The sequence below is a fragment of the Hipposideros armiger genome, unplaced genomic scaffold (genome assembly GCF_001890085.2).
Source record: "Hipposideros armiger isolate ML-2016 unplaced genomic scaffold, ASM189008v1 scaffold_107, whole genome shotgun sequence".
NCBI lineage: Eukaryota > Metazoa > Chordata > Mammalia > Chiroptera > Hipposideridae > Hipposideros > Hipposideros armiger.
Window position 1 is genome coordinate 1,241,042 of NW_017731457.1, and position 9,732 is coordinate 1,250,773.

General features: G+C 57.1%; 1 protein-coding gene across 12 annotated transcripts in view; it reads right to left on the minus strand.

The window, feature by feature from the left end:
* Nucleotides 1–797: 797 nt before the first annotated feature.
* LAT2 (linker for activation of T cells family member 2) overlaps nucleotides 798–9,732 on the minus strand; it is a 15,425-nt gene continuing 6,490 nt past the window's right edge. Inside the window, exons 4-14 of one of the 12 annotated variants that reach the window (XM_019646798.1) lie at nucleotides 7,720–7,763; nucleotides 7,449–7,509; nucleotides 7,171–7,208; nucleotides 6,882–6,917; nucleotides 6,770–6,800; nucleotides 6,442–6,626; nucleotides 6,141–6,196; nucleotides 4,794–4,859; nucleotides 4,411–4,482; nucleotides 3,810–3,933; nucleotides 798–1,531 (exon numbers count right to left, since the gene is read on the minus strand). In XM_019646798.1, coding sequence (XP_019502343.1) covers nucleotides 3,856–3,933; nucleotides 4,411–4,482; nucleotides 4,794–4,859; nucleotides 6,141–6,196; nucleotides 6,442–6,626; nucleotides 6,770–6,800; nucleotides 6,882–6,917; nucleotides 7,171–7,208; nucleotides 7,449–7,509; nucleotides 7,720–7,763 — 667 coding nt within the window. In that variant the 3' untranslated portion in view covers nucleotides 798–1,531; nucleotides 3,810–3,855. Of the gene's footprint in view, nucleotides 1,579–3,809; nucleotides 3,934–4,410; nucleotides 4,483–4,793; nucleotides 4,860–6,140; nucleotides 6,197–6,441; nucleotides 6,627–6,769; nucleotides 6,801–6,881; nucleotides 6,918–7,170; nucleotides 7,209–7,448; nucleotides 7,510–7,719; nucleotides 7,764–9,732 lie in introns of all 12 variants that reach the window. The other 11 variants (XM_019646799.1, XM_019646796.1, XM_019646801.1 and 8 more) reach the window with 11 other exon arrangements.

The following is a 9,732-nucleotide window of genomic DNA, read 5'->3' on the forward strand; positions in this document are numbered from 1 at the left end:
ACATGGCCAGTGTGTTCCCCCCACCCTGGGATTGTCCTGAAGCAAACCCCAGACGTCATTTTAGAATGGTGTTTCTAAGGAGGGGTGGGAGTGGCTCAGCTTCTGTGATTAGTGGTCTCATGTGAAAAGCTTTGAAAACTTACTTCTGTGACATGCTGGCTCGCTCTGCACTGTGGGCTCCCAGACGAAGGGCCAGCGCGGTATGGCCGTTGTCCCCTGCGCTGCTGATAGTGCAGAGCAGCTGGGCGGGCAGCCTGTGTGCTTTTCTCCCCACCCAACTCGGCGCTCGGGCTCTGCTGCTCTAGCCTTAACCGCCGGAGCAGGAGGAAGCGGCGAGAGGAAGGACCGTCACCCCAGGCTGGCTGTCACTTGCCCACACCACATTGTTGGGTAGCGACACTACAGGGACACAAAAAAGGCTCCAAGATGACTGGCTGTTTGGGTTTGGTTATCAATTAAGAGGGGGGGGGGAATAATGAAGGTCCTCAAAAACTGCAAGGTGACGTTTTACAAAATACACGTACTTTCTCAATCTTATTTTTTGTCGGGCTTCCTCAGACCTGCTCAGACCCAAGCTGTCCTCTGAGCTTGTGAGGTCAGGACTTCAGGGTGTGAAGTGACAAGTGGTCAAACAGTTGTGTTCTGTTTTTCTTCTAATTTCCTCACTTGTGACATTAACTTCTCATGGAAAGTTAATGGTGTACATCCTGGAAAGAGGGCTGGACTTGGGGACCCAGGTCCTGTCCCCCAGCCCTCCCTTTCTATGAAACGGTTTTACACCAAGACTCGAGAATTGCTGCTCTTAAAGTTTTATTAAGACGATTTGATTGGAGGAGGCATTTTGTTACTCTGGCTGGCTTTTCTGAGTCAAGGTCCCGGCCCTTCCCCTGAGATAGTCCTGCTGCCTAATAGCTGAGCCAAGGCCAGTCTGGAGCAGAGGAGGGGCTCCGCTCTCCGCCCTGCCTCCCCCTCTGCAGGACGGTGACACTGTCCACAGCAGACATGCCCACTGAAGGGGCATGAAGATGACTAACCGAAGCTCTTCCTCTGAACAAACCCAAAGAAAGGAGCACCAGGGCTCCCCCTAAATTGCTGAAATTAAGTACATGTAATGCTTGTAGGAGAAAGACAAAATCTCTACCCTGGAATGTAGAATATTAAACATGGCTCCACCTATATAAATTAACTGTACAAGTTTATCGATCACAAAAAATATCCCAGCAACTGACAGTAAGCAATTTGGGATCCAAATCCGAAGGGAAAAAAGGACACAAACACCAGTGTTGCGGGATGTTTGAGATGTGGGGATGGGGGTGTGACTTGCCCTGAGTGCTGGGCATCCAATCACTGCAGGAGCTGAGCTGCCCTTGGCACCAGGCTCTTGTCCTGCCCCAGGGGGGAGCTGATTCCATGTGTAACCCCTTTCCCAGGCCAGATCCCCCATGGCCCGAGGGATGGTCCTTGGGACATGGTGCACTTCCGAGTAGAAACCATGACTGGCCCCAGATGTCCAGCAGCTCTGGAGAAGTGACTGTTGAGAGGCAGTAAATTGTCCAGTGAGCGTGGGATTCCTTGGCTCTGTTCCATGAAGACAAAAAGGGTGGCTAAAAAAAGTTTTGCTTTGGCTGCGCTTTGTTCCCTCAGCACAGGAGCGGCTGGCTCGGGAAGGAGGGGACCACAGCTATGGCGGCGTTTGGGGGCCCTCCCGCAGCTGAGCTGAGGGGACAGCCTGCCCATTGAGTAGCTTTAGTTGTTTTTTCCAGGACCTTCCACTTCTCATTTGACATCCTGACTGCTCCTTGGATCTAGCCAAGGCCCAGCCGGGTTCTTCCAACCTGCCTTCAGTGTCTTGCTGCAGCCTGACTTGTCTCTGACTCCAGGCGTAGATCCCTGACTGCCCTGCGCAGGCCCCTCCAATTTAACAGGCCCAGAAATAAACTGGCCTTGCCCACAAAACCTACTCCGCCTGTAGCCTTCCAGATCTCATCGCAGGCAAAACCCCGCGGTTCTCTTCAACTCCTCTCCCTCGCACTCACACCCAGTGCATCAAAGTCCTACTGACTCCGCAAAACTCAGTATCTAGCTCTCCCACCGTCTCCCTGAGCCAAGGTGGCATCCTACATAGACACTCAACTTACTGGTCTCCTTGCTCCCACTGCTGTCCCCCTGAACAGTCCCTTGACATTCTCAGGGGATGGGTTCCAGGACCCCCCTTCTCCCCCCCGACCCACCCCCACACAGATACCAAAACCCACAGATGCTGAAGTCCCTTATGTAAAAAGGTGTAGTATTTGCATATAACATGTATTTGTATAGAAGCTACAGCAGGATACGCCTACATGTCACTTCATATGTGTGGATTCAGTGTAGTGCTTGGCATGTGGCAAATTCAAGTCTTGCTTTTTGGAACTTTCTGAGATTTTTTTCCAAACATTTTTGATCCGAGGTTGGTTGAATCCAACCCACAGATAAGGACAACCAACCATATTCATTTCTCTACTCAGTAGCCAGTGCTCCTTCAGAAACATCAAGTCACCCTTTGTTTCAGACCTTCCCATGTCCAGCCCCGCTCCTAATCTCAGAAACCCTCCATCCCATGCTGGCCCTGCATATTTGGCCTACACCTCCTCTCTCCATCTCTACCAGTCCCCGATCACCTCCCACCCCGTTGTCAGAGCCTCTGGGCACGCCTTTGTGGGTCCATTTGCCTGGGTGTCCTTCCCCCACAGGGGTGGGGAGGGGACTCCCAAAGCTTTCCCCGGCCCCTCTCCTTACACCACCACCTCCTGCAGCCCACATTACTTCCAGCCTCTTCCTGCCCCCCCCCCCCGGTCTGTCTCCACAGGACTTATCACCGCCTAACGTGCTGTAATTTCCTCTGTTCTGTCTCCTAAGGGGTATATGTTATATCTCTCCCACCAGAATGTTAGGCATTTTGTATATTGTGTTTATTACTGAGTCCCCAGCACTGGAGGTAGGACTTGCCCCTGGCAGGTGCCAGTAAATACTGGGTGAACGAATGAACGGTGGGGCCTCTGCACCTTGGGCTCAAACTTCTATGGTTGGCTCCTGACCTGCCCAGGCTCGCCACCCGCTCAGGGGTCTCCCCGTGTCCCCCAGATTGGGACTTTGGATAGTCTTCAAGCGCCCTGGGATCCATCTTGCTGCCCACACAGTGGCAGAGCCTGTCCTCTCCTCCACTCTAAGTGTGACTTTGGGCTGATGGCTTAGCGCTCTGTGCCTTTGGGTGACAAGAGATGGTGTGTGTGAGCCCTTGGCACCACATTAGCTGGCACAGTGGCTGCTTAATGGTTAAGCCACTATTGTCATCAGCACCATCCTTTCCCAATCCTGCCCCTGTCCCTGAGTCCAACACTAGACAAGTCCTGCTGGACTCATGCTTTATGTGCAGCGTCTTGTCTAAGCCATAGGTCCCAGTAGCTCCATTTTGCCAGTGAGAAAATAGGTCCCGGGAGGTTAAGTCACTCCCCCAAGGTTGCAGAGACCCACTCAGAGTGCACCCCTTCACCCCAAGACTCACCAGCCTTTCCTTCCTGACACCCCCACAGTCTGAGACTTGTGCCTGCTGTGAATCTGTCACTTCACCAAGACTACTGTGGGAGTTGGGGCAGGGTGGCAGGGATTGCTTGAAGGGCCCAGCACCCTGTGGAGCCACCCCGTTTCAGCACCCATGGGTGCTGCCCCTTGGCCCCCTCGCATGGCTCCTCCAGCCCAAGCTCTCATCTTCTCCCTTGGAATGGGGTCCCTCGGATGAGTGAGGCTACCACCCGGCACCGAGGCAGCTGTACCTTCTCCCAGGTCTGCCCTAGCATTCTGTAGCCGGCACGTCCCCGTTCACGTAATCAGGCTCCCCGTCGTCGTCCTCATCTGGGCTTCTTGCAGGGGAGGAAGGTGCTTCTCTCTGGACTGGCTCTGTGGACCAGCAGGCAGACAGTCAGGTGGTTTACATGGACACACCCAGCCCTGCTCCTCCAGCCAGAGCGCCCACCCTGGGCTCAAACTTCCTGATGCCACAAAACAGCCTGATGGAAAGTCTGCACTGGATGGTGTGTCTGTCCTGGCTGGGACTTGCCAGAGATTTGTCCCGCCCAGGAGCAGAGCAAGTGCGACTCCATCCACACAGCTGGGTGTACAGCCTACCCAGCAGGACCCGACCTCAGGAGGCCAAGGCTGCTGAGGGGTGTCCTGGCACAGCTAAAGGCCAGAGCAGCTGCCGATGTGCTGCAGGCTTCACTGTGGAGTCAGCTGGCCTGGCTGCAGGGGAGCCCACCCTGGCCTGGCCCTCCCAGGCCAGACCCCCCAACTCCCTGCCCCCCATCTGCCCAGGCCAGGACCCTCTGAGCCTGCTGAAGCTGACCGCTCAGGAGCCCCTGCTCTCTGGCCACATACCCACGGCCCTCTTAGATTCTCGCCACTGCTGGATGGAAGCCGAGTTCTGATAATCCTCAGATTCCTCATCGCCTGCAGGGAGAGCACCAGGAGAGTGGCTGCAAGCGGGCAGCCACCACAGCCGGTCCTCAGGCCAGCAAGGTGCCATGGGCCCCTCCAGAGAGGTGTCCTGCTGGGCAACCCCTCAGGGGAGGAAGGAATCCCCTTAGCATTCCCAATAGACCCAGGATAATAGGGCTTTCTCCCTGGATACAAGGAAATGCTTAACCAAAAGGCACCAGAGATATCAGTGAACTTTCCGGCTTCAAGGTGGGTGATGCCTTTGAGCCATGGGGACTTCAGACCTCACCAGTCCCTGCCCAGATCTGGGTAGGCAGCCTCACCTGACTCGGGCAGCTCCTGCTTGCAGATGAGCACGTTTTCATAGGAATTAGCATCATCGTCATCTGCTGGGGAGAGGGGAGCGGGGAGCGGGCTCAGGATGCAGTGGGCGCAGTCCATCAACCCTGGCTCCTCCTCCTGCCCCGCCCCCTTCCCTCCATCGGCAGATGACAGTGTCCTGCCAAACCCCCCTCCCTCTGGCTCCCCCGGGTCCTTGAACATGCTCCTGGACAAGCTGCTTCTTTTTTTTTTATGGAACGCTTCACGAATTTGTGTGTCATCCTTGCGCAGGGGCCATGCTAATCTCTGTATCGTTCCAATTTTAGTATATGTGCTGCCAAAGCGAGCACTGGACAAGCTTCTTCATGGGACCTGGCCTGGCTCCATCGGCCACCACCTTGGGCTCCTTCTCTGTCCTCCGAGGTCACCCTTTCAATGCACTGGGGAGGGGAGATTAAGGGACGGTCCGCATTCAGGTACAGGATCGATAGTTGGAGGCAGGGAGGCACATCTCTATCTGGCAATGAAGGGCAGGGGGAGCCCCTGGGGGCCCAGGAGGGACAGGAGCCAGGCCTAGGCTTATCTGGAGGCAGGGCCCTTCAGGTAGGGCTGGGCGGGCTGGGTGTCTTGCCCAAGGGCCTAGGCTGGGTATGGCGTATGGAGCCTGGCACCCCAGCATCACTCCCCTCCCCCAACAGGGAGCTGAGCTCTAACCGCCTCCCCACCCAGCGTCCATCTGTGTCAAACGGGCTCTGAGAAATGAGGGCCCCACCCCAATTTGGAAGCGGCAGGGGGGAAGGAGAGGACTGCCCCCTGCCCACCATGGTGCCTCACCCCCCCCCCACCCCAGCATGGCCCAGGCAGGAAACCAGGCCTGTGCACCTCTCAGCAGGCATTGCCCACCCTTGGTCCTCAGTTTATCTTTCTGTAAAGCAAAGGTGTTAAGGGCCTAGGGTTCCAGCATTCTCAGAGTCTGCAGGGCTCAGAGTCCATCAGCAAGTCTGCCCCATCCAGGGCCTTCCTCCCAGGCCCCATAGTGTCCAGAACTGAGCAGGGCCTGGACGACAGGGGCCCGGCCTCCCCTCGTCCCTGCCCCCAGCTCCCTCTCTTGCTCCTTCGCCCCTGGGGCTCACCCTCTCTTGCTCCTTCGCCCCTGGGGCTCACCCTCCCAGCTCCCTTACATCCCTTCCCTCCTCTGCACCTGGGCTCTGCCAGCTCCCTCATCTCCCCCACCCCACTCTGCCATCCAGCCAGCTTTTGAGGCCCGGTCTCCCCCTAACCACTTCTGGCCCCATGAGTTGTGGCTCCAGTGCCGCGCGTCTGTATTCCCGTCCTCCCCTCCGCCTCACCTTCCTTGGGCTTCCGGAACTGCCCCCAGTTGTAATAGTCCATGGGGATGGGGTATCTGGCAAGAAAACAGACACAGCATCAGTTTTTGGGCAGGCCTGTGGTCAGGGTTGGGGTTCCATGGGGGGCGGGGGAGGGCAGTGAGGCCAGGGCTGGTCCAGCCATCGCTCCCTCAGGGGACTGTGGGGGCTCAGCCAGGGTCTCCCCCAATCTCTCCATCCCACTTCCCTGGACCCCTTGGGGCTGAGGGGGTATCAGTCTGGCTCCAGCCACCTTGCCATGCGACCCTAGACAAGTCCTTACTGCCCTGGGTTTCAGTTTGCCCTTCTGTAAGATGAGACATCTCAGGGCCCTTCCTCTCTGGCGTTCCAGATGCCCCTGTGACTTGTCTCTGACTGGGTGATGCAGGATGAGTCCCTCCAGATAGCCCCTTCCCAGAGCAGGTCCCTGTCCCTGTCCCTGTCCCCGGTCCACGAAGCCATGACCATCTGAGGGGAAAGAACACTGCTGAGGCCTGCCTGGGCCTGGGCTGGCAGGTTCTAGGATGAGGCCTTCATAAACAAGGCAGCTCAGGGCAGGGGGGGTGGGGGGTCGGGGTGGGGGAGGTGCCAGGCAGGAGAAGGCCACTCACATGTAGGCTGCATCTGATCCGTGTCTGCTTCCTGTTGGAGGAGGCAGAATTAGGCGTGAGCTCCAGGCGGTAGGCCCCCATCACAGCCCGCATGTCCCTAGAGCCCACCTACCTCTGCTGAAGTTCTGGTACCTGGGAGATGCAGAATCTGGGAAAAAAGCCAGGTATTTCCTACCTTCACATGTCTGCACCTGCTCTCTATCCCCTCCCCCACTAGGCCGATCCCATCAGGCCTCCCAGGCTGTCTCCTGTGCCTCCTTCTGCCTCCTCTGTAAAGGCCTCCCTGTCAGGCCTGAACATCTCCCGGGGGACACCCCTGCACAGTATCTTTCCCACCAGGTATTCACCTGTCTCAGTCCCACCTCACCCCTGCCCCACCCCTGTGTCCCAGCATCACTCACCCTCGAGGTTGGGGGAGAACTGAAGCAGCTTATCCTTCCTGCAGGGGAGGGGAGAGGTAAGGGCTGAGGAGGGGCTGGGGGAGGGGCCCTAGTGTTTCTGGGGTTTTGAAGTCCTCAGCCCCCTAGTGGGGCCTTCAACACCGAGCACTGGGTCTCTGAGGTCCAAGGAGGGCGTGAGGTCTTGGCCTAGGCTCAGCCAGGTGGAACCCCACGGACCTTCTCATTGTCTTCTGCGGTGCTGTGACCCCTCAGGGTCCAGGACAGGGGCCCCATCCTACCTTGCTGACGCCATGTCAGAGGCTGTGTCCATCGAGGCCCCAGGCCAGGCCTGCCCAGCCACTGCAAAGAACAAGGGGGTGTTGGCTGGGCCCTAGGCCACCCCGCCAGTGTAGTCCTTCACTCTCCCCGCCCCACCCCACCCCCGTCACTCCATCACCCCACCAGATCAGCTGTGGCCACAGCCTCAGGGCAATGAGGACAGAAGGGACTTTGCTGTGAAACCCCCAACCCCGAGCCCAGCCCCTAGACCCCTTCTTTTCGGTGACTCACAGGAATAGGTCCGGGCCACTGTAAAGCTCTGTTGATTCTCGTGCCTGGAAACACATGGGACTGTGCTGAGCTAGGGCCTGGCTTCCCACAGCCCAAAGGACAGAGAGACAGGGAAGATGGACAGATAGGGACAGGAGCAGAGAGCAGGGACATAGCAGGGTAAGAGTGAGGAGGCGCTGCCCCCCTCCAGGCCTCAGATGCAGAGCCCTGCGCCTTGATGCCCTCGGTCTCTGGACCAGCCCCCATCCGCTAGATACCCACCCTTCTCACGTGGCCCTGGGCTGGAGCCAGCTGCCAGGGAGACCCGTCCCCTGAGACAATTCCCCAGGAACTCCCAGAGACAGTTGGGGGTGGGTGGTGGGGGGGGGTGTCTGTGGGCAGGGCTGGGGAGGCAGCCCGGAGATCTGGGGCATGATGGTTGGGGCGACTACTCAGGAATCCAGCGATGACTTCAACCAGGAGAGACAAAGAAGCTGCCCCTACCTACCACCCCAGGAGTGTTTAACATTTCTAGGAGAGTGCACCCCTCAAACACACCATTTACTCCCAAATAGCTGGTGGGCAGCTTCAAAGCTTAGCAGACACAGCCAGATATCTAGCCATTGCCTAGTGTTCCCTTCTTCCTTTGAAACACTCCCTTGAACCTAAGTGTGGCCACGTGATTAAACTCTGGTCAATGAAATGCAAGCCAAGATTGTTGGGATTTTCAGGAAAGCTCCTTAATGGAGTTACTGACAACTGGGGTACAGCCTTTTCGTCCCCCTCCTTCATTCTCACTTCTGCCTGAAATGCAGAAGTGAGGGCTGGAGCCCTAGCTGCCAGTTGGAACCATAAAGTGCCCTTGAGAAAAGAAGTGCCACTAAGGATGGTGGAGCAGACTAGTTAATCCTTAAAGCATTTTGGGCTCCTCCCCTGGTCTAATATGGGTGGCACTCCTGGGGTACTGAGGGTCAGAGTGGCCTGATTTAGGGATGATGCTTTAAATCCACAGGAGAGAGTCAGGCATGGCTTCCCAGAGGAAGTGATGCAGGAGCTGGGCCTGGTGCACAAGTTGGAAGGACTGAACCCAAGTGAGGTGGGGAGAACCCAAGCCTCCGCCCTGCCACCTCCTCCCATCTTTTACTTGAGGTGTTTCGTCTAAGATCAATCAGGGAGGGAAGCTAGGAAATAAGAGGAGGCCTGCCTTGAGGGAGGGGCGTGGGAGGCACCAGGGGACCCAGCCCAACCCGGAGGAGGTTGTGGTCTGGTGATCTAGAGGGCCAAGTAGTAGCTGAAAACACAAAGTCTGGAAAATTTCGCCCCGGCCCCAGGGGTGCCTGGATGGGGAAATTCTATTTTCAAATCCTATTGTGGTTTTTCAGTTGCAAAAGGAAATGAAAAAGGGTGTGTGTGTGCACGTTTGTATGAGTAGCCACCCGGGCATGCACATAAGTGCTGCATGTGTGAGAAATACACGCATGAGGAAGTGTGCAGGGAGTGTGTGGGTGTGAGTGGGCGTCCAGGCCCGTGCACACGTGCACACGCAGGCCTCAGAGGTCCGCCTGGCCCTCCATTAGTCACTCTCCTACTCAATGTAAGGACACCAGTGGCTGCTTTCCCCCTGCCCGGGGCTGTCCTTGGGCCACCTCCTGGTCTGCAGTGTCCAGCACGCTGCCCCTCCCAGGCTCACATAGTGTTCCACCTGCCCTTGAAGTGCCTGGATCTCCATCCGACTGGGTCCCGCCACTCTGCCTGGGTCACTGACCCCAGTTCATCTCTACCTCACCTCCCTGCTGCACATAAGCCCCTGCTTCCAGCTCCTCTGTTGTTCCCTTGGCCCTTAGGACGAAGACCAAGGTCTCTTCCCACAGTCAAGGCCTTTATCCAGCTCTCAACACAGGCTGTACCTTCTACCTCATCCCTGGAAGACAGAGTCCACCCCGAACCTATGTCAGCGACTGCCCACACTGTTCTCATCTCTCTCTCTCTCCCTCTCTCTCTCTCCCTCTTTCTCCCTCTCTCTCCCTCTCTCTC